At 39.6% G+C, this 26,007-nt stretch overlaps 1 protein-coding gene across 1 annotated transcript in view; it reads left to right on the top strand.

The window, feature by feature from the left end:
• Positions 1 to 1,023: 1,023 nt before the first annotated feature.
• Positions 1,024 to 26,007, top strand: part of LOC139456105 (WD repeat and SOCS box-containing protein 1-like) — a 36,839-nt gene continuing 11,855 nt past the window's right edge. Inside the window, exons 1-4 of the mRNA XM_071237635.1 lie at positions 1,024 to 1,345; positions 20,202 to 20,373; positions 22,918 to 23,111; positions 25,280 to 25,512. Coding sequence (XP_071093736.1) covers positions 1,294 to 1,345; positions 20,202 to 20,373; positions 22,918 to 23,111; positions 25,280 to 25,512 — 651 coding nt within the window. The 5' untranslated portion in view covers positions 1,024 to 1,293. The remainder of the gene's footprint in view (positions 1,346 to 20,201; positions 20,374 to 22,917; positions 23,112 to 25,279; positions 25,513 to 26,007) is intronic.

The following is a 26,007-nucleotide window of genomic DNA, read 5'->3' as shown; positions in this document are numbered from 1 at the left end:
GTAAAACTTGTCCTTGTTACCATGTTCATATATTTATTACTGAATCTCAATAGTCAACATTGAAAAAAAATTAGTTGACATAAGATATGAAAACAACGAAGGTGTAATGTTATTAAACAGTTGAGTAAATAGCGTTTTTCCTCCGGTCTTTTAATATCTTGTGTACAAGAGCATGTTGATAAAAGTTATAAAATAGTTGGGTTTTATTACTTGCATCGACATGGTGTTATTTGATATGAAAATGTACCAGGGCGGTATCATGTGTATAGTGCCCCGATACATATAGCTGGAATATTACTAAGTGCGGCGTTAAACAACAAACAAGCATGTAATCTCTATGTACAGTTCATGGTGATCAACCTTTTTAATTAAGACGTATACATTGTTTATTGTTGGAAAATAAATTTGATGAACGTTACCATGTCTAACTCAATCGATTTAATTGACTTCAGCTTGAAGAAGTTTTACCAGAATCGCTTGTCTGTGTGTGATTCTGTATTTTCATCTAATATATATTTTATTAAATAATATTATCTATAATATTAAACACATTCGATATCTGTAATATCCGTACTAATTGTGTGAGTGGTCGATTTTGTAGAACGTAACATACGCTTGTCCAGTGATTTACGTGTTTATTGACCCGATGTACTATTGTTTACATTTTATGATTGGTGGGGTATAAAATACCTTGTCAACTGACGGGACACGTGTCTACCTTATATGGGGCGTGACAACCGTGAAAAGTCGGTCAAATTTTCACAGATACGTGAGTTGACGGCTATTCATCAGTTTGCGTCTTTGCCTGAATGAAACGCAAACCTGACAGGAGATAACCTTCGCCAGCTATCTGGTATTACTCTACAATTATCTGGGAAATATCTCATTCATAACGACAAAGCGAACGCAAAACAACAATCGGCCGTGCGATTATTGATTGACAGAAGGTGTGAGAGCGTTAGCCAATCAGAATCGTTGTACATATCATTCTCTCACTGACCCAGACTGTTGGTCGCTACGAGATCGAGGGCTCGTGTGTTGCTATTGAGTCGACTGTGGGTCGGTTTGACGGAAATCATTAGCGTTGTGTCGCGTTTAGTCTCCGCGTTACTTATATTTTGTAGATGTACAAATGAGGAAACCAGCTATCTGAACCAAGGCATCAGTCGCACGTGTGTTACCCGTGCGGAAGGCTTATTTTGGCAAGTGCCCAATATTGTCAACACTTTTGAGATTACAAGGATTTGCCATCTTCTGTTTTTTTCGGATACAAAAATTGCGGCCCTTAGCTCAATGAGACAAATACTGTCGAACAGCTTTCGATTTTCAGAGCCGGATGACATAGGTAAGTAGCCAATATATTATAACTAATAACCGACAATGAAAACAACATGTAGCACTGACGTAATTGCTACGAAGTAGAACTCGGTTGTGTGTTGCGTGATGTTGATGTGTTTTAGCTGAATTTTACAACTCCTTTCCCAATAACGAAAGTAGCACCAGTAAGCGTGATGGTGCAAGTACGTTAGGTGTACGAGTTGGTCTGCGACAACGCGCGAATACGTGAGAGTATTCACGAACATGTTTTCGAGGGAAATTCGTAGTGGTTTCTAGAATTGGGTCAAACGGGTCACGCGCTATAACGAGACCAACGTGGAATCTATTGTTGAAGGTTGTTGCTCTTTGTTGCAAGTGTTACCGTAAGCATGCAATTAATCAAAAGTGTACAATAAAATGTCAAAATATAATTAATAGTTATATTGTGAACAATTCAATACAAACCTAACTAAAAGGACTAACCTCTGTTAATAATATAGGCCACTAGGCGTATTTGATCCTGAACGTCACAAAATGTTTTTTTTTTTTTTTCAATAACAAGATATATTTGGTTTGTGTGAGTGTAACAATATACTCTCTATTTATGTAGCACCATTTAAAAAATATATTGTCAGGGCTATTTATTGAAATTACATGTTTATCAAAAGTCAATATTTATTCTGGGTGTATTATTTACAGCCATTTAGGCAAATTATGGCCTGTCATTGTGACTTCTCTCATGTCATTTTAGTCATTGTATAGAGCATGTTATAAAATGGCTGCAAAATTACTTGCTTTTTCATAATTTCATCTTCATAAAAGAAATGGGAAATTATATTTTGAAAGAGCTCAAGTTTCAAAAAGCACACAAACTGTTTTTAATTGCTTTTAATTACTAGTTGTATAGGACCCCATGGGGATTTTGGGTTAGAATAAAAGACAACTATGGGTGTGGTCAAACTCTTGGCTTGATTACAACGCCATTGTGCCCCCTTGAAGTGGATTGTTGCTCACAATATCAATCACTGGCTTTGTCTGGCCCATTCTCAGTTATGTACGGACCGCCTCCGTGGTCTAGTGGTAGTGCGGAAGGTCCAGGGTTTGATCCCCGGCCGCGTCATACCAAAAGACGTTTAAAGATGGTACTTGTTGTTAGCCTGTCTTGCGCTCGGCATTAAGGGGCTAAAACAGGGACTGGTCGGCTCGGAGTCAGTATACGGTGTCTGAGTGGGATATTCATGTTAACATGGTTCATGGTTAAACTGTGGCATGGTATCTCAGTGAGCAATCACTATAAATCGGCATCAGTCCGGACTAGTACAAGCAGCCACACACACGTGCATGCAATAATCTTGGACGCGAAGTTAAACCCCATTTCACCTCACCTCACCTCACCTCACCTCAGTTATGTACAGTCCACTCTCAGGGAATCAGGGGAGGGTTGCCAAACAATATGACAGTCTCTAAGCTAAGAAGGGTCATAACAAATACCGTTTTTGGTGAGGCCCAGGACAAAATGGACTTTAATATTAAAATCTGAAGTACTTTTTGCATTGTCTTTTCAGGGGGGGGGGGGGGGGGGGGTCATTAAAATATACAAGGGCATGGGGAGGGTCCTCCAAAACTAGGACAAGCATGAGGGAAGGGTTATTATTTTCTGTACATTAATGCATCAAGCACCTCTGACCCCAGTCTAATAAATGACTGGTCCCTTCTGATTCCCGGGTAGTGTTGGGGTATTTTCAAAATGAAACAAATACAGTAACCATGAATATGCAGCACTGTTTTTGCACTTATCATTCTAATTTGCAAGAAGGGCATAAATGTTTAAAAAACGGATCTGAAACATTGTAAAATGCGCTAATTGAATTCGTACACAGAGTAATGGTAATTGACCCTTCGAAAAGCCATGTAAACATAATGTCACTCTGACTGTTAATATTGCATTGCCTCAATCACAGACAGGACTTCTGGGTATTTTTATTATAAACTGTTCATTTATCATGACCCTCCACAAATATGTTTATTATTTTTTATAACCTTCCCTAGTCCTGCACCATGACTGTGGAATATGTTTATTTATTTTATGGAAAAACAAAACAATCTAGATACATGTTTGTATACATGGTATAAAAAAAGTAAGTCTAGCCAGCTCTAGCTAAATCAGCATGGGGAAAATTATTTGTATTATGCATACAAAAGTAAGTCTAGCCAGCTCTAGCTAAATCAGCATCAGGAAAATTAATTGTATAATTTCAGAGTCGAGAAGGGTATTGTGTGATATATGATATCATAGACTACATGTTAGTCTACACCCTCCCCAACGGACTGTCATATTTTTTCCTTGACCTCCCCCGATCCCCACCTCCTGTGGTGAAGGGCCCGTGACTGAAATGTTCGCAGGTCCGTGACGCTAGTACACAGGGCATGCAAAATCACTTCGTGGTCACTTCGGTGACCCCGTATGTAAAATACCGGGTTATGTAGTTGAAATTCCGCGTAATCAAGAGTCCATCCTGTCTGAATAACGACATGCTGACAGTTGAAGCTACATAGAAATCATCAGTTCAAAATATTGTCATGGCGACCGATTTGGGACAACCATTGTCTGAAAGGACCTTTTAATTCCAAGAGCTTATTACCCTGTAGCCATGCCATGTACATGTCTTGAATCCCCTAATTGCCATTGCTTGTAATATGCTAATCCTAATTGTTAATCCCTATTGGATACGAATACACAATGCCATTTAGAAAGTGGTCAAATGTAACAAATGTTATGTTTGGGATAACACTTTCTTAGTAAAGTACAGATTCTCGCACCTTTTTGGGTCGAGTCCCGTCCGGGATTCAAACTCACACTCACCAGAGTGAGGCATCTAATCGCCAGCGCACAAAGTCAGCGATCTAACCCACTGAGCCACCCCCCAAAAGTACGATAATCTGTACTTTACTTAGAAAGTGTTATACCAAATACAACATTTGTTACCTATTGGATATATTAATAACTTTATCTGTGTCAGATGACCTTGGGCCAGAGATGAGAAATGGGAGGGTCTTATCCTTCGTCTAGCTGGGGCTAGGCAAGATGCTCCCAGGCACCAGCACGACAACCACTACCACTATGTGCTGACCTGGCACATTTTCATGATACTGATTCATGTATACATCTACCTGAATGCAATGTTTCGGTGTAGATACTAACACGGTTATCAAGCAAATGACATCTTCCTGAGGCAAGGGCGTTAACTGACTATACCCAAATACCACCCTTGCCGAAAAGGCTGGAATTTCCAGACTCGGTCGTTGTGCCACCGGGGGCGATTACGAGTTTTGTCCCTTCTATGTCTCTCCAACTGACCAATTGGATTCCATCACTCATATCACTTGCATTTGCTTCAAACAAAATTGCGCTGCCCAGTCAAAACGATCTGATTGATAATCAAGTTATATATTGTAATGAAACAGGTTACTTCACAAAGATGTGGAAACTGGACTTTTATAGTCAGTTAAGACCCTTGCCTGGGGAAGATGTGGAAACTGGACTTTTATAGTCAGTTAAGACCCTTGCCTGGTGAAGATGTGGAAACTGGACTTTTATAGTCAGTTAAGACCCTTGCCTGGGGAAGATGTGGAAACTGGACTTTTATAGTCAGTTAAGACCCTTGCCTGGGGAAGATGTGGAAACTGGACTTTTATAGTCAGTTAACATCTTTGCCTGGGGAAGATGTGGAAACTGGACTTTTATAGTCAGTAAACACCTTTGCTTGGGGAAGATGTGGAAACTGGACTTTTATAGTCAGTTAAGACCCTTGCCTGGGGAAGATGTGGAAACTGGACTTTTATAGTCAGTTAAGACCCTTGCCTGGGGAAGATGTGGAAACTGGACTTTTATAGTCAGTTAACTTCTTTGCCTGGGGAAGATGTGGAAACTGGACTTTTATAGTCAGTAAACACCTTTGCTTGGGGAAGATGTGGAAACTGGACTTTTATAGTCAGTTAAGACCCTTGCCAGGGGAAGAGGTGGAAACTGGACTTTTATAGTCAGTTAACATCTTTGCCTGGGGAAGATGGCAAATGATTGTATTAGTATCGACACAGAAATGATGAATTCATTGTAATAAAGAAGTGGATAAATCCAACCTTAAGATGTTATGTCTACCTGTATAAAGCAAAGTTGCATATGCCGCAAGACATTGACTCAATGTTGTTTCATCCTATCGAGAACTGTACACCGGCCCCTTGCATATAGGAATGTGCAAATAATTGTTATCAATGTTACGCATGTCTCCAGTGCAAGTGCAGAATGCCTGTTGTTTATATAATCAGGAGTACCATGTTGGAGTAGTCTGTCAGACAGACCCTGACACAAATATACCCAGTACAGTACTGATTGTAGACTAGCATCTCGTCTCTGAAATGAACATATCGTACTGAAAAAAGATAGTTGTTAAATTATCTTGATAAAAATTTAATGAAAAGGAGCCGAGAGATTCTCTTGACAAACATTATCATGATTATGGACTTGCATGGACTGTATCTGATATATTTGTATCAGGGTCTGTAAGACAGACTAAATTGATTGCTGCTTCTGACTTAGTTTACGAGATAATACACACAGTAATTTAAATCTCTGCATATAATACAATGCCTAGCAGAACATGAAATACAATTTAAATGGTAAATCATCATGTCTAGTGATGCTTTATTTCAAATTTCAGATTGTATTGACCATGTTTTATTGTTTTCACCTGTTTGTTTACCAGAAATCACTGAAGGGATACAGCAGCGGTAGAAACTAACATAGTTAGTCCACTAGTCCTTATAATGATAACATATAACAAAACCCTTAAAAATGGCAATTTTCTACTAGTCCTTATGATACTATTGGTCAGTTTGGCAAGGACTACAGGACTGGTGCCAATTTCTAACGCTGTACAATATAAATTTTCCGGTGGAAGACAAACACATGTTTCTTGCAAGTGTAGGTATTGCGTATGCGTTGGTGATGTGCTTCATGCCAATTCACTTTATGGACGGGGTAGTTAGATTAGCATTGATTTGAGGGCTTCTATAGGGGTCGCTTTATAGACGGTGATATGCGGTATATATTTCATGATTGATTCCAATCTCATTAAAATCAGATCTTAGTTTTTGCTAACAAAGATCTGAGGACATCCCATTAGGGGTCAAGTCAGAACGACCTTTCATCCGACCAATCAGAGCGTCGCTTACCAGATCATGAAAGTGACAGTCGGAATGTGATTTCTAATCTTGCAACCTCAAACTTTAACATGGGGTATTCCGAACGAGAGTTACGGGTTTAACAACTGAATCCATACAATCTAGACCATATATTTGCCATTCCAGAATGTTCTTTTGTTAAGGTTTCAAATTTTTAATCGAGAATTTGTCAAAACATGTTTCAAAGTGCAATCGCCAATTTGAAATTTGTGCTGTAAAGCAAGAAAAAGCTGCCTTCTGGTTGGATAATGTCAACTTCTTGTCAGTCCTTCCATTGGTCAGTCAAAAATCGCCCAAGGTCGGTCTGACACGACCCGTTAGGGGATGTCCTCAGATCTTTGTTTAGCGTTAGCGAGAACTAAGATCTGATTTTAATGAGATTGTGATTGATTCTCATCAAGTAACAGGAGAGGAGTTATTTTCACTTTAGTTTATAACAAAACTATTTCAAGAGAACGGCTTGTCAATGTGGAACTAACATAGAAAGGAAGTCAACAGTTTGTGTTCGAGCCAGACACTAATGCTAAAGGGAGACAATTTAAGGGGAGGTAACTCTTGTATGACAATCATTCTGTCAAAGTGTTATGTAACTGTGGTGAAATATCAAGTGTTATGTTCACTGCAGTGAAATATCAAGTGTGATATCACTGCATTGAAAATACAACTCTTCTCAACCTCAGAAAACTCAGCCTTTCACACTGAAGTATATAATATCTCTAATTATCCCCCAAAACTGACCACCACGGAAGATATCATTTGCAGTGATGAAGGATCTTCAGGGGTGGTATCCTGCAATTAAATTGCATCACAATGCTTTGCAGGCCATTGTGACATCATCAGTTACATTGACATCAGTAATTAGAACAAATTGTGCCTGGAGTCCTTACTGTCCACATACCGAGACTTGCCTATCAGGAGGATAGAATTACTACAAATGCATGAACTTTTCTTTGAGTCGAGCCTTGCAGCAAGGCTAGCCCGAACCCTGTGTTAACTGGTAAAATGACAGGCTGTATGGTGCTGCACAGCACTCCCTCCCTCATGTCCACCTTGTTGTCGGCTTCATGGCTGACCTGCTTAGCACCTCCCCCAATTTTCAAGGCTGTGTTTATTTCTAGCGTGGCATACCCTACCAGATTGTTATCAGGCTCAGGGAGTATCTGGGATTCAACTAAGTATCCTTGGCAGGTAAATGGGAAGATTGTTATTTTGTTCAAAATAGGGATTTGTAAACAGATAATATAATGTACTTTAACCATTGTTAACATTGCATTCAGTAATGTGAAACTGAGCGTAATGCTTGTTCCTCTCTATTTAAGTGATCCTGTTGTCGGTGTAATACAAGCCACCTCCTCGTGACATTACTTTTTGATCTTTTAACTTGAACATTTTGAACATGATGAATTGGGACATATTTTTAAATTTAGTGAGTGAGTGAGTTGGGTTTAACGCCGCTTTTAACAGTATTCCAGTTATATCGCGGCGTGTCAGTTTAATGTGGGAGGAAAGCCCGAAGTGATGCAGGTCAGACGTTTACCACTTCGGTGAAACCCACGAGCACGGGTATGGTGCTGACAAACCTAGAAACATAATCGGGGCGAACCGGGATTCGAACCCACAATCATAGGTTTCTGGCGTACCCAGGGGACGCAACTCTGCACAGCGAATCGCGGCGCCTTAGACGACTGGGCCACCCGTGCCCCCTTTTTAAATTTAGGAATAATTACTGAAATTACTGCTGACTTGGCGACATGAAACCTCCTCCCCGGAGCAGATCAAGGCAAATCCTTCATGCTACCAAATGCTCATCTTTCGGAGGCAAGGGAGTTAACTGACTGTAAAAGTCCAGTTTCCACCCTTGCCGAACTAGGCTGGACTTTCTGGGCCCGATCGTAGCGCCACCAGTGGCTAGTAGAAGTTATGTCCCACCTGTTGACCAATCAGATTCCACCTCTCATATCACTTGCTTTTGCTTCAAACAAAATGGCAGCCCAGTGAAGATGATCTGATTGATAATCAAGATCTATATTGTAATAATCAGCTCTTACTTTCCGAAGTGCATCAAATCATGTGAGCACCTTGATAAAAACATGGCAGTTTACGAATTGGATGTTGATTTCGTTACACAATTTTGATTGGACTGTGCATATACTCGTTAGTTCTGTCAAAGTGAAACTCCATAATTCTTGCCTAGTTCATCTTCCCGAGGCAAGAGAGTTAAATGACTTAAAAAGTCCAGTTCCCACCCTTGCCAAACTAGGCTGGAATTCCTGGGCTCAATCAAACAGTGGCTGTTACGAGTTATGTCCCTTCTATGCTTCTCCTATAGACCAATCAGATTCCACCTCTCGTATCACTTGCATTTGCTTCAAACGAAACGGTGGAGCCTGGTCAAGACGATCTGATTGATAATCAAGATCCATAACTTGTGATAAAACGAGTCTTACATTGCGAAGTGCATCAAATCACGTGAGCACCTTGAATAAAAACATGCAAAGATTTAGAAAATATCTGTTGACAACGAATTAGCGCAGCACATATTTTGCAAATCCTGCAATCGACCGAAATCTACATGACAATTTACGAACTGGATTTTGATTTCGGACCGCAATTTTGATTGGACTATGCATAGACTCGTTAGTCCAGCCAAAATGTAACTCCATAATACTAGCCTAGTTCGGCAAGGGTGGAAACAGGACTTATATGGTCAGTTAACTCCCTTGACTCGGGAAGATGTCAAATGCTATACATTAAGGTTTCCTCTATAGTGGCTATGCACTTGGCATATTAGTAACCAAGCTTCAGTCACTTGTCATGTAGATTGACAACAAACTGATGGTCTCCATGGTCTAGTGGATAGAGCGTTTGTCTGGAGGCCAGACATATGGTGGTTCAGTCCCCAAGCATGTCTTACTAAAAGAGGTGAACCGATGGTGCAAGTTAACCGACTATGCAATAATTACAATTTTTAGATGAATTGATATGCTGAAAGTGAATAATGTTTTTATTGAATTAGGAACTAACAAGAAAAATAATATAATTTTGTACAGTCCGGACATATGGCAATTTTCACTGAAGTAAGTTGACGTCAGACATCTTTATGATGTCACAGCACAATTGTATCCTAGCAACCATAAGGTTCCATTTTTCCTGGTGGGTCACAAATACTGATGGTATTAGGCGAAATAGCAATATTTGCGTTCAGGTCCGACTGTTTATACCATATTTCACATCTGTTAACACAGGCATGTGAAAATATATGTGACACTTTTCTAATTATAACAACGTGTGATATGCATGAATGTTCCTAATAGATAACTTGCAAATTCCTATATGCAAGGGGTCGGTGTACGGTTTGTGGTAGGAAGTGATAACATGGAGTCAACAGTTTGCGGTACTTGATGCTGGTATATATAGACAAGAAGCACTGTGTGCCAGGTCAGCGCATGGTGATAGTAGTGATAGTCTTGGTGCCCCAGGGCTAGTAGTGATGGTGTTGGTACCCATCACCTGATCTTGCTAGTTGGGCCAGCTAAGCGTGAGACCTGTCTTCATTTTTCGTCTCTGGACCAAGGCTTTTATATTCAAGGTCATCTGACATGGATTAAGTCATTAATAGACCCGTGAAGATCCGGGGTAGAATAGGTCTTCAGCAACCATGCTTGCCGTAAATGGCAACTATGCTTGTCGTAAGAGGCGACTAACGGGATCAGGTGGTCAGCTCGCTGACTTGGTTGATGCATGTCATCGTATCCCAATTGCGTGGGTCAGTGCTCATGATGTTAATCACTTGATTGTCTGGTCCAGACTTGATTATTTACAGACAGCTTTCATATAGCTGGAATATTGCTGAGTGTGGTGTTAAACAAAAAACAAACAAATGTTGAAAATTGTGTTTACTATTTGTATGGGAACCATGAGTGTAAATACACACTACAGTAAACAATGAGACATAGTAACACAGCTCGTTCAAGATGGCTGACAGTCCGTGTACAATGTAATGGAGATTATCAGTTGGGATTAGCATCTTATAAGTAATGGTGTGATTCTAGACTTCTAGAGAGATACATTTTATAGTTTCAGGGTAATTAGCTTTTCTTCATCTTCATTCAGACAAAGGTTGTTCATAATCGGTTGCTATGACAATGAGCTTTATAACCTACCTCATATACATACCGTATTCGACATAATAAGCGCCCAGGGCGCTCTCAAAATTAGAAATAGGGGGCTCTTATTAGAATATTATTTTGGTTAAAAACAACAGAGTTGAAAGATTGTAAATTTCGAAGTTTATGCTGACAGCCTGAAATGTTTATATACGACAGATATATATTTTTTCCAGAATTTAATTGCCCATAATTAAGAATGCATATAACATACGTATTATACACGAATAAATAAGTCATGTGTACATTGATCAATCGGAAGGGGTGCTAATTGGGATTTTCACTAGCCAATATATTAGAAAATATCGCCATGGGCGCTTATTAGAGCGGGGCGCTTATTACGTCGAATACGGTATACTGAACTGAAAAGGTTGCAGATCGTAAATATTTTGGGGGATATGTTTTTGTAGAAAAAGATGAGCACATTTTTTCATAAAAAATCCTCTAAAATTGTCATGATCCTAAACTTTTTGTTCATTATATTTTGAGATAATTATGAAATATGCAGTCCATCCTCTGTTAGGTTACTGAGATATTTCATACTGTTACTAACCCGAGGCAGCTGATACAGAACGTGTACGTGTTTGTTGTATTGGAAAATGTATCCGTTCCATCATGTCCTTGGAATTATTGAATACTATTTGTATGACAACGTATCCAAGTGATCCACTTCATGTCACTATCTAAATGATATGAACGTCTCTAAATAGTTGCAACTAAAACATGTAAACTAATTTGTATGGTTCAATAAAATATTATTTTGAGTCCCATGTTCCCTGAATATGTTAAATATATATAATTTAGGAGGAGATTGATATTCTCGAAAAAAAAATCCAATTTTAGATTAACATGATTAAAAAACTCTATTATTAATAAGGTGTTACCTATTTTTTTGCCTTATTTATGATTACCTTGCAAATCTCATTGAACAATCCCTGTTCCTGATTAACAGTTCTGACTCACCTTGTCAGCGTGATGGTTGACCGGGACCCAGCAATCAACATAATCAATACCACATGCTACACTTGGCTAGGACAGACCTTGGTGTGATGCAGTCGCAAATCATAACACTATGTACTACTCAAAAGAAGTTAAAGAACACCTGACTCTTTAATATGATTATAGTTAATCTGTCATGGCATAGAGTTATAATGTATGAACATCAATGTTAGCTCCGATGTTTGACAGTTTGGACCTCACTCTATGAAGGTTCATACTCCAATGAACTCACACAAAGTGAATGTCAGTTCTTGAATACAGAAATACAACAAGATATACAGAAATACAACAGCATACATCATATAGACCTTGACCTTGACCTACATCCTTCGAGGTACAAAATAGTGTTACAGAGCTCCAGACAACTTTTTGAACAATTGAGTTTTTACTTGATGGTTTCTATTTTGATTGTTTTATAAAGCAGCTCTCACACTTTGCCGAGGTGGTTGCCGAGCTCTCCCGAGCCTAATTCAGTTAGGACCCGGGAAGAGACTACATATATACGAGTATCATACGAGTACGCTACGAGTGTGTTACGAGCCCCGTGGGAGTCCAGTAAGAGTCTAATAGGAGTCTTTTAAGAGTTGCATATGAGCACAACGATCTCGATATGAGCTGTGCGAGTTTGGTGTGACTTTGGTACAAGGTCGCTACAAGCTGCTAAATAATTCAGCGGGAATTACACTCATACAGCTTGTATTAGACTTGATCAACTCTGCAATAAATTTTGCAGACGATCCTCATACGAGATCTGTACGAGCACCACAAGGTCGCCACGAGTTTGTTAAGAGTTGGGTGGCGGCTCGAGTGTTTTGAGCAGTTCCAAAACTCTTGTAGATCAGTACGAGGTATCCCGAGTTACCCCGAGTTTAGTTCGACCTCGCTACGAGCTCAATATGAGTACCCCCGAGTCAGCTCAGTTCCATACTCGGGACGCAACTCGGCGTAGTGTGAGCACGCTCAACATTTTTTCATTGGGTAACCAATATCTTTTCACTTACCTATTCATCACTCTTTTGGGTTTTGCCTAAACATTTTGAGATTTGTGAAAAATGAAATTATGTTTTAGATGCATATAATTGTTCTAAATATAGACTTTTCTCGGAAAGTAAATTAGCTTCAAATTGTGTTTCGGAAATCATCTTTTTTGTACGCATGCTGAAAAAGCTTCATTGGGTATTTATGCCAACTGTTTTTATACATTTGAGTTTTTCATTTTATACATGCATTTCTGTACGCAAGTTAATTGAAAGTAATTGGGTTTTGAATATTTGGAGGGGGAGGTGTATGTATCACAAATACGCAGCTAATCTGTAGCTCTGGTCATATAAGAATTGACTTTTCCATTGGTCATTGGAGTATGAACCTTCATGGAGTTAGGGTCAACCATTGTATGAACATTGTCGCAAGCTCCAACGTTCATACCATCTTCCCGAGGCAAGAGAGTTAACTGACTTTAAAAGTCCAGTTTCCACCCTTGCCGAACTAGGCTTGAATTACTGGGCTCGATCGTAGCGCCACCAGTGGCTATTACCAGTTATGTTCCTTCTAAGCATCTCCTATGGACCAATCAGATTCCACCTCTCGTATCACTTGCGTTTGCTTCACACAAAATGGTGGCGCCCAGTGAGGACGATCTGATCAAGATCTATATTGTGATAAAACGGGTCTTACATCGCAGACTTTTATAGTCAGTTAACTCTCTTGCCTCGGGAAGATGCGTTCATACAGTTTGGCCATCAATCTAAGATATGAACGTTAATACTACAGTGAACTCACACAAAGTGAAAGTCAATTCTTAAATACAGAAATACAATAACATTTATAGACATACAGCAACATACATAGACATACAGCAACATACATGGACATACAGCAACATACATGGACATACAGCAACATACATGGACATACAGCAATATACATGGACATACAGCAACATACATGGACATGCAGCAACATACATGGACATACAGCAATATACAGCAACATACATGGACATACAGCAACATACATGGACATACAGCAATATACATGGACATACAGCAACATACATGGACATACAGCAACATACATGGACATACAGCAACATACATGGACATACAGCAACATACATGGACATACAGCAATATACATGGACATACAGCAACATACATGGACATACAGCAACATACATGGACATACAGCAACATACATGGACATACAGCAACATACATGGACATACAGCAACATACATGGACATACAGCAACATACATAGACATACAGCAACATACATGGACATACAGTAATATACATGGACATACAGTAACATACATGGACATACAGTAACATACATGGACATACAGCAACATACATGGACATACAGCAACATACATGGACATACAGTAACATACATGGATATACAGTAACATACATGGACATACAGTAACATACATGGACATACAGTAACATACATGGACATACAGCAACATACATAGACATACAGCAACATACATGGACATACAGTAACATACATGGACATACAGTAACATACATGGACATACAGTAACATACATGGACATACAGTAACATACATGGACATACAGCAACATACATGGACATACGGTAACATACATGGACATACAGTAACATACATGGACATACAGTAACATACATGGACATACAGTAACATACATGGACATACAGCAACATACATGGACATACAGCAACATACATAGACATACAGCAACATACATGGACATACAGCAACATACATAGACATACAGCAACATACATGGACATACAGCAATATACATGGACATACAGCAACATACATGGACATACAGCAACATACATGGACATACAGCAACATACATAGACATACAGCAACATACATGGACATACAGTAACATACATGGACATACAGCAACATACATAGACATACAGCAACATACATGGACATACAGCAACATACATGGACATACAGCAACATACATAGACATACAGCAACATACATGGACATACAGCAACATACATGGACATACAGCAACATACATAGACATACAGCAACATACATGGACATACAGTAACATACATGGACATACAGTAACATACATGGACATACAGCAACATACATGGACATGCAGCAACATACAGCAACATACATGGACATGCAGCAACATACAGCAACATACATGGACATGCAGCAACATACATGGACATACAGCAATATACATGGACATACAGCAACATACATGGACATGCAGCGACATACATGGACATGCAGCAACATGCAGCAACATACATGGACATACAGCAACATACAGCAACATACATGGACATACAGTAACATACATGGACATACAGCAACATACATGGACATACAGCAACATACATGGACATACAGTAACATACATGGACATACAGCAACATACATGGACATACAGCAACATACATGGACATACAGCAACATACATAGACATACAGCAACATACATGGACATACAGCAACATACATAGACATACAGCAACATACATGGACATACAGCAACATACATAGACATACAGCAACATACATGGACATACAGCAACATACATGGACATACAGTAACATACATGGACATACAGCAACATACATGGACATACAGCAACATACATGGACATGCAGCAACATACAGCAACATACATGGACATGCAGCAACATACAGCAACATACATGGACATGCAGCAACATACATGGACATACAGCAATATACATGGACATACAGCAACATACATGGACATGCAGCGACATACATGGACATGCAGCAACATGCAGCAACATACATGGACATACAGCAACATACAGCAACATACATGGACATGCAGCAACATACATGGACATACAGCAATATACATGGACATACAGCAACATACATGGACATGCAGCAACATACATGGACATGCAGCAACATGCAGCAACATACATGGACCATAAGCAACATGCAGCAACATACATGGACATACAGCAACATACATGGACATACAGCAACATGCAGCAACATACATGGACATACAGCAACATACATGGACATGCAGCAACATACATGGACATACAGCAACATACATGGACATACAGCAACATACATGGACATGCAGCAACATACATGGACATACAGCAACATACATGGACATACAGCAACATACATGGACATGCAGCAACATGCAGCAACATACATGGACATACAGCAACATACATGGACATGCAGCAACATACATGGACATACAGCAACATACAGCAACATACATGGACATACAGCAACATGCAGCAACATACATGGACATGCAGCAACATACATGGACATGCAGCAACATACATGGACATACAGCAACATACATGGACATACAGCAACATACATGGACATGCAGCAACATACAGCAACATACATGGACATGCAGCAACATACATGGACATACAGCAACATACATGGACATACAGCAACATACAGCAACATACATGGACATGCAGCAACATACATGGACATACAGCAACATACATGGACATACAGCAACATGCAGCAACATACATGGACATACAGCAACATACATGGACATACAGCAACATACATGGGCATACAGTAATATACATGGACATACAGCAATATACATGGACATACAGCAACATACATGGACATACAGTAATATACATGGACATACAGCAACATACATGGACATACAGCAATATACATGGACATACAGCAACATACATGGACATACAGCAACATACATGGACATACAGCAATATACATGGACATACAGCAATATACATGGACATACAGCAACATACATGGACATACAGTAATATACATGGACATACAGTAATATACATGGACATACAGTAACATACATGGACATACAGCAACATACAGCAATATACATGGACATACAGCAATATACATGGACATACAGCAACATACAGCAACATACATGGACATACAGTAATATACATGGACATACAGCAACATACATGGACATACAGCAATATACATGGACATACAGCAACATACATGGACATACAGCAATATACATGGACATACAGCAACATACATGGACATACAGCAACATACATGGACATACAGCAATCTACATGGACATGCAGCAACATACATGGACATACAGCAATATACATGGACATACAGCAACATACATGGACATGCAGCAACATACAGCAACATACATGGACATACAGCAACATACATGGACATACAGCAACATACATGGACATACAGCAACATACATGGACATACAGCAACATACATGGACATACAGCAACATACATGGACATGCAGCAACATACATGGACATACAGCAACATACATGGACATACAGCAACATACATGGACATACAGCAACATACATGGACATACAGCAACATACATGGACATACAGCAACATACAGCAACATACATGGACATGCAGCAACATACATGGACATACAGCATGTATATACTGATTGAAACAAACAAGGGAACAAGGACAAATATAGGGAAATAAACTTGACTGTCAGTACATTTGAAATAGCATGCATACAAATTCAACATGTCAGAATCAAATGTTGAGATGTGCTTGTGTACCTTGTTTTCAACACATACTTGGTAGACAGGCTGGGAACCCATGATAGCATGTCATTTTACTGTGTCTAAAACTATGTGTTGCCTTAATCATTTCCATCAGTATATACCGTATTTGATGTAATAAGCGCCCAGGGCACTCTGAAAATTAGAAATAGGGGGCTCTTATTAGAATATTATTTTGGTGAAAAAAACGTAAGATCGTAAATTTTGTGGTTTATGCTAACAGCCTGAAATGTTTATATACAACAGATATATTTTTCCAGGATTTATATGCCCATAATTGAGGGTGCATATAACACATGAGTGCATATTATACACGAATAAATAAGTCTTGTGTATATTGATCAATCGGAAGGGGTGCTAATTGAGATTGTTCACTAGCCAATATATTAGCAAATATCGCCATGGGCACTTATTAGAGCGGGGTGCTTATTACGTTGAATACGGTATATATATATATATATATATATATATATTTATCGTATAATGGGTAGGTTTCTCGGCAGGATAAAGCCAACGGATAAAAACGATATCCGTTGGGGTCATATGCGGATAGAGATGCAAATATCAAAGGTCAAGTAGGGACTACTTTCACTGTTTATAAACCAACGTGGCGTCGCCCTCGTCATTCGGCGATAGAGTCAGAATTAACCATCGGGAATCTGGATAAACTACAGAGATAATTTCTTTCATTTTCAAAAGAACAGTCTAATATACTGAAAATCAGTGTCTAACTGTGACGTAGCTAAGGCATTTTATAAGTTTTGGCAACTTATGAGATATAAATTTCGACACAATTTTGCGAGGGCACAAGGCATAGCCAAGCGGGATCAGTAGCCATATCTGTGCTTGTAGACCTCTGCGGCTTGAACCTTTCTCCACAAATTAAAATAGTTGGATTTGGCCGAAATATGTTTGAATTGTTACCTTGTTTGGTTTTGTCGCTGTGTGACTACACTTCTTAACGTTATGACAGGACAGACCGACTGTCAACAACGTCTGACCGTGGCTGTTATGTCTCATAGACTAGGATTAGAGTAGCTTCCCTTTGACAAAGGACGGTTACTCTTGCAGACAGACCGATGGATTGCCGCGAAAGGCAATTAAAAACAATTGTTGATTTGCGTATATGTTGCTTCGCCACTGTATAAGAAAGAGATTTCAGTTGGAACTATATTGGCTACTGTCACTGTCCGACTGACACGTCACTTACCCTGTGACGTAATAAATATTAAAGCATGCATTCCAGGAAAACTTGCAATGTTTCGGTATTGTTTTTGAGAGAGGGAAACGATTTTGAAGCAAAGAATTAAAGAATGACATTATATGATAAAGAGGTTATCACGCTTGTGTGAGCCAAGGCTCGCTAAATACAATGTTTATTCCTAATACAGGATATTTACCATCCCCAAACACACTCGCGTGATAACCTCTATATATGTACACACACGTAGTAACCTCTTTTATCAGTCAGGACACGTCATGAGGTCACTGACCTTTTCACTTGACATGACTTGGATTAATTATGTTTCCATGGAAACAATTCAACTTTGTCTCAAACAAGTGAAGGGTTGCTAATGCTTTCGGTATTGAATGAAACGTACAAGTATCAAATCTATGTTTGAAACCCTCTTCATGAAAAACACAGCCAGTTTATCTCCTAATTCCGTTTTCAAACTTCTAAAAAGGACTGCTTTTACATGCAGGCTGAAAAAAGTCAAATAACTGTGTTGTGACAACAACAGCAACACCAAAAATAGATATTAATAATAATATGTTCAGTGGGACTCTTCTTAGGTAACCTTCACTGAAACTACTTGTAAGTTTATGAAATATGTAATTTCCCAAAGAAATACATTGCTATGCACAGATGCAAGACCAAGTAAATGCTTTTGAAAAATAAACAAATTACAGAAAAATTAATGTAAAATTTTCTTATAAATATTCCCAAACAACTGCTGAATGTTACTATCATCATCCATCTGACATTAACAATTAACATCGTACTAATTATTCTTGTTTTATGGATGAACCTAGCTGAAAAAATGCAGGATAAAAATAAGAATGGTGTGATTGATGTTTATCATGTTCATCATCGTTCATCATCCGGAAGAGAATAACCCATGCTCATCATAAGAGGTGACTACTGGTATCGTATCCCAGTTATGTTGATCGATGCTCATGATGTCAATCACTGGATTGTCTTGTCCAGACTTGAATATTTACAAACGGACATTTTATGGCTGGAATATTGCTGAGTACTGCATTAAACAACAAACAAAACAAAAATCTTAACACCTCATCAGGTGACTGACAAAAAAACATGCTGTATATCTTCAGGGATCACATTTAGGTAAACCTACACTAACCCCTTCATCCATTCCTGTGGTTCTCATGATCTTAAATTACCCGCCCTTAATTTTCATTAACATTTCACTGACCAATCAAACATCGAGATAAGGAAAAAGGAAATGGTTGAGGGAGAACTTACTATTGCCAGTTTTAGTTGACACGAAGACAAAATTTTAAGGCTTTCTTTTACGTGTCAGTCTGTTTGTCAATGTTGGATTTCTCGCAAACTCGTAATCAATTAGACTGGCCGCCATGTTGTTGGTATCGCCAACCAACATTGAGGCGGGTTTGTAACTCGTATTCTGATTGGTCTGTCAGAATGAGAAGCATAGCAATTCAAATTGGCTAATCAAAATTAAGGGCGGGTAAGTTTAGATCATGTAGATCGCGAGAACCATGGGATGGGTCCAGAGGTTAGCATAGGTTTACCGAAATGCGAGCCCTGGAGATACGGAGGCTGACGCAAAACATGGCACACAGCACACAAACCTCAGATATACTATAGATGCTTAATGATAAAACTTGTTTTTGACAGCTCGTGCGCAAGTTGTTGAACATTTGCAACTGTCTTTGGGGAACCAGTCTCATCGCCAGGGCAACGAGACATGGGCATGTGCGTGGGCACCGGATTACTCATACTTTGCCTGGTCGTGCGGCAACCGGATAGTTCAACTCTTGCCCTGGAATAGGTCCAGGAACTGCATCAAGTGAGTTAGTTACCATGGTTACAATGCTTTATTTCGCCACGAGGTCTCCAAGGCTTCGACCTCTGTCCAGTTGAGACTTTATCATCTTTAAGTGTGTGTGTGTGTGCCTGCATGAGTGCGTGCGTGCGTGTGTGTCTCTGTGTGTGTGTGTTTGTGTGTTGAGGGGGGATGGTGGAGGAGTGGGGGGTCTGATTCTGCTGCCATATTGTTAAAAGTGACATCTCACGAAACAGTCGTCCAGCTATGCTTGATACAACCATAATAACGTAATTGTTAAGATGTTGTCTACCCACCTCGCCTCGCTATCAATAGTTCGCCTGCATCATCATGTCCCGAAGAACCTAACGATGAAGCAAGTCGCTACAAGATTTTGCTTTCTTCATCATGTTTATACTTGATCAAATTCACTGTTACTGAGTCCAACAAACATTCATGCTTCAGTGAATCACAAGCATCATAATAAACATACACAGATGCCTTGAACAGTAAATTGCATAACATGACTCACCTCACATTTTTGAAAATTTGTAAAATACACAACTCCAATTTTTATAGGGATGTTTAATCTTTCCGTGATACACACAACTAATTCTCATAATACGCCAGGTGTTGAAACAGAATGATAGAACTGACTATCCCTATCAGAGCTCCAGATAAGCTTTTGGTGTTGTGGGTATTTTACCCATGCATTTTAAAATCATTGGGTATCAGTAATTCTATCTGCGTATTCAAATTTCTGTTACTCACTAGTTTTTACACATGTGGGTATTTAAGTTAAATATTTAAAAACACTATTCATCTAGTCCCTGCAAACTGGTGTCGTGTGGGTTCGAGAGCTTTATAGGACTCAAAAATACCACACTTCTTCCACACGAAAGTGAGATGGCAAATGATCATGATGTGACTGTCATCGTGGAGTTTGGCAAGGTTGACGGAATGACCGTTTATAGTTTCAAAATAAGTTGCTGATTTGCTAATCGAATACGCAGGGTTACTTCACAATATTTTGATGATACGCACAAATTTTATTTTTGTAGCGAATCTGTAATGTTCATTGCGTATATGATACGCTTGGATTATATTTTACTGTGTATTTCTGCATTTCTGATGTGTATTTCACTCAGATACGCAGCTTATCTGGAGCTCTGCCTATACAGAGTTGAGTGGTTTAATTAAAAAATTGTTGTCTAATATTGGTGACCAAGTGTGCTGTTTAAGCAGGCTGGCGTGAAGATCTCCTCATAACTGGGGGACCCTCTGGGTCACACTCAGTGTGTGTTGCGGTGTCAGGTGGCGGGATTAATACGCAGTGTGCTGCTCTCTGCTCGAGACCTGATTACCTAGCCAGCTGACAATAGGTGGCACCGCTCACAGCTGCTCTGTCATGAGACCTGATTCCCTGGCCAGTTGACAATAGGTGGTTTAACGTCACGTTCAAGATGATTGCACTTACATAGCAATGTGCAGGCATGTGTGTGTGGCTGCTTGTACTAGTCTGGGCTGATGCGCATAATGCCGATTCTGAGATACCATGCCGCAGTTTAACATGAATACCCCACTCAGACACAGTATACTGACTCCGTGCTGACCAGTCCTTGTTTTAGCCCCTTAATGCCGAGCGCCAGGCAGGGTAACAACAAGTACCATCTTTAAATGTCTTTTGGTATGACGCGGTCGGGGATCGAACCCTGCACCTTCCGCTCTCCGGGCGGATGCACCACCACCAGACCACGGAGGCGGTCTTTCATAATAAGGACTGTCACTGTACGTTAATTATTAGATTTTAATCCAATTGTTTTGAATATGTATTATTTATGTCAACAAACTGTTCAAGCCTGCCAGCTCAACACAGTGCTGTATTACAAGGTCATTGGAACTAGGGGGTGAAGCCCGTGAAGATCTGGGGTAGAATGGGTCTTCTGCAACCCATGTTTGCTGTAAAAGGCGACTATGCTTGTCGTAAGAGGTTGCTAACGGGATCAGGTGGTCTGGCTCGCTGACTTGGTTGATGTATGTCATCGTATCCCAATTGCATGGATAGATGCTCATGTTGTCAATCACTTGATTGTCTGGTCCAGACTCCATTATTTAAATAGACTGCTGTCAAAGATAGCTGGAATATTGCTGAGTGCCGTTTTTTAACAACAAACAAACAAACAAAACCTAGGGGTGAAACGATACAGCAAGGTCACGATACGATACGTATCATGATACATAGGCCATGAAACCATACATATCGCGATACGCATATTTATGTCAAATCGCATGGAAACTTTTGACAGTAAATATTTCAGAGCAGATTAAAAAAGAAAAGCTTGCTGTAAACACATATTTGTAGTGGGTAATTTTAGTAGTGAACTTGAAACACTAATTACAAACATTTTGCTTTATCTTACTGACATAAACACCTGGGGTCATTAAACGAGTAGTAAGTAATTTATTTCAGAAAAAAACATATCATGTATCGTATTGTATCGTCACATGAAAACTCACGATGCACTGATGTATCGTTTCACCCCTAATCGGTGTGTTTTTTTTCTGCAGGGATGACAAGGAGTGCCATGAGTTGCGGCAAACTCTCACGATTGACTGTGGAGAAATTGTGTGGTCAGTTGCGTTTGGGTCCGGGACGTCCAATGTCAATGCTCATGTGTGGACAAGACTTAAACTTGACCACAACCTGATCCTTGCCACCGGTCTGCAGAGTGGCCGGATCAAGCTCTGGAACTGTGGCACTGGTAGGTGCAGAAACAGAAACAGAAACAGATTGCACAAGGGCAATCTAGATAAAACAAATAACAGTTTTATCAATAGGCTAAAACAAATCATAGTCTTGGTTCTCAGGTACCGCCGGCATCATCATAAGTCTGCTGCACGTTTCGTTTTTATTTCCATTTTCAAAACAATACAAAAATCAATGTGTTTTATAAAAGTATAATATTTAATAGTTTTATAAATAGTCTTAAAAATATCATAGTCTTGGAATGTGTTTTATAAATGTGATAGATTTCCTAGGTGGATCCAGGTGTGTGTGTGTGAGTGTGTGTCTTTCTCCCCCCCACCCTCACCCCCATCTCCACCCCCATCTCCACCCCCCCTCAACAACCAAATCTTGTATTTTGTAGACAGTAATTTACTGAGAGAGGATTTTGATATTTTACCCCTCCCTTTTAAAAATAGTGGTTCCGCCTTTGGATTTAGGGTATTTCCATCTTATAATAATTAATTTATAATGTTGACTATGTGACACTGTTCATCTGCTTGCGAAATGTTCATAAGGTTTCTTAAGATGGCATTATAATTAATATTATGTAGTGTACAGAGTTGCCTCCCTTAGATGTACCAGAAACCAATGATCATGGTCAGAAACATTAATTCTCCTTGATTGTGTTTCTAGATTTGACAACACCAGACTCATGCTTCTGGGTTTCACATGGAAACAACCTTTCTGCACACAACAAGCTCACACAATGGGTGTTAATCCAAACTCACTCACTCACTCATAGAATTTGAGCCACCTTTATCATCATGTATATGTTAAAAAATTGACACAGATTTATTTTTTTCCTTCCAAATCTCAACTCCAGAATCAAAATGTAAGTGTAACAACTTCAAGATTTGAAACGCTTTTGTAATTAAACATTCTTTTGTTTGTAGATTTTTGAGATTATGGTGATTAGCATGCCTTTGTGTTGATAACCTTGATAACTGTATCACTATACACTTGGTTTAAGAATTTACTAGTGGGTCGGTTCTAATACTAACATGCTGTCCTTCTTCCATCGCTTATCCAGTTCTTAGCTCACCTGTACTGATTTTGGGGTGAAAGTTTGAGAGAGCATATGTCTTGAGGCACTGTCAGTCTATCTTGATAACACTAACAGGATCTGAGACTTAGCACGGATAATCCTAGCAATGGTATTTCTAACATTTCAAACATGGCCGCTATAGTAGCCATTTCCAAAACGTCAATTGCCCCATTATGCATGCATCATTATGATTTAATGTCACAGTTATTCAAGAAAAGGTTAAAGGTGATCAAAAATTCAACAAGACTGTCGGGCAGGTGTCGGGCAGGTGTTGCTTGCCCATCTTCAATGTTACCTGAGCACGTTCAGACATTATCAATAATGAAAAAACGCGAAAAATGAGAGACAAATGACGTCTTGATTCAGATGAAATAATGCTGACAATTATTTGAGAATCCACAAGAATATGTAAGTTGGCTTAAAATTATCTGCCAGACAGTCTGGCAGGAAGAGGAAAATTTCATTCAGCCTGACAGAAATGTTGCCAGCCACGGGCAGGGGGGCAGGCAGTTATTTCGTACACTCATTTCATTGAGTTCCATGTCAAGAGGATAGGAGACAGTTAACAAATCACTGATTGTAGTCTGTGATAACAGAATCACTAACACTGTATATACTTCATATGTAGACGGTTCGAACTTCTTGTCTTTCACAATACGCGGTGTAGATGTTATCCCTCTCGTTCTATTGTCGGTGTAGCAGGCGTCCATGTTGTTGCCCTGTGGGATTTAGGGGCTTGGTAGTCCAGAGTGGTGCAGTTATTAGAGTCAGTCTTGGGTTTAAGTTTGGACTTTTTCTCATATGCATTGCTTTAACATTTTTGTTTGGAATTTATTTTAATTACGGTTTATATTATAACTGAATGAATTACAACTAAATACGTAAGTGTTCATTTGTCTCTGACAGAAATACAGCAAATAAATTTTCTTGTGTGGACTTTACAAACATGAAGCAGACAATAAAGTGTATGGGCTGCCAGGGATCTGTTATATTTCAGCAATGCTTGAACTAGAAAGGAACAAATATATAACCAAAACAATGTTTTTATAAACATAATATCGTTCAAACACATAATTGTGTTTTGTTGATTCCGACAGGGCACCTGCTGCTGGAGCTGCTTGACCACAAGGATGTTGTCCGAGACATGGACTTCGCCCCCGATGGCAGCCTCCACCTGGTGTCGGCGTCGCGTGATGGCACGCTCAAGCTTTGGGATCTCAACATGGACGGCAACATGTACCGCACACTCCGCCCGCAGTGCAAGTGGGTGTACAGCTGCAGCTGGTCGCCCAATAAGAAATTCATAGCAAGCAGTGGGAACTACAAATGTGTAAGTAAGACTCTCACTCACTCACTCTCACTCACTCACTCACTGCCCCCTTTTTCATTCTAGCGAGGTGCAGCCTCAATGAATGAATGTTGTTTTATGCTGCAAACAGCAGTATTTTAGCAGCCAGTAAATATTCAAGCCTGGACCAGGCAGACTAGTGACTGAAAGCATGAGTAACAATCCATGCAACCATGGCAACAGGTCATGACACAAATCAGCCTGACCACCCAACACCAATGTTCCTGAGCCCTTGCACCAAGCCTGAGCAACGACCGTTGCCATCTCAGACAGCTGATTCTCAAGTATGAACACTCTGAACTTTTTCAAGAATCCATCCATTCCACTCCAAACACCAGATCTATTCTAGTCGCTTCCCTCCACCAGATCCATTCTATTCGACTCCCAACACCAGATCTATTCTAGTCGCTTCCCTCCACTAGATCCATTCTATTTGACTCCCAACACCAGATCTATTCTAGTCGCTTCCCTCCACCA

The sequence above is a fragment of the Haliotis cracherodii genome, unplaced genomic scaffold (genome assembly GCF_022045235.1).
Source record: "Haliotis cracherodii isolate W230 unplaced genomic scaffold, xgHalCrac1.p SCAF_11, whole genome shotgun sequence".
Taxonomy (NCBI): Eukaryota; Metazoa; Mollusca; class Gastropoda; order Lepetellida; family Haliotidae; genus Haliotis; species Haliotis cracherodii.
Note: the sequence above shows the minus strand (reverse complement) of the source record. Positions and strands in the feature narration are given on the sequence as shown.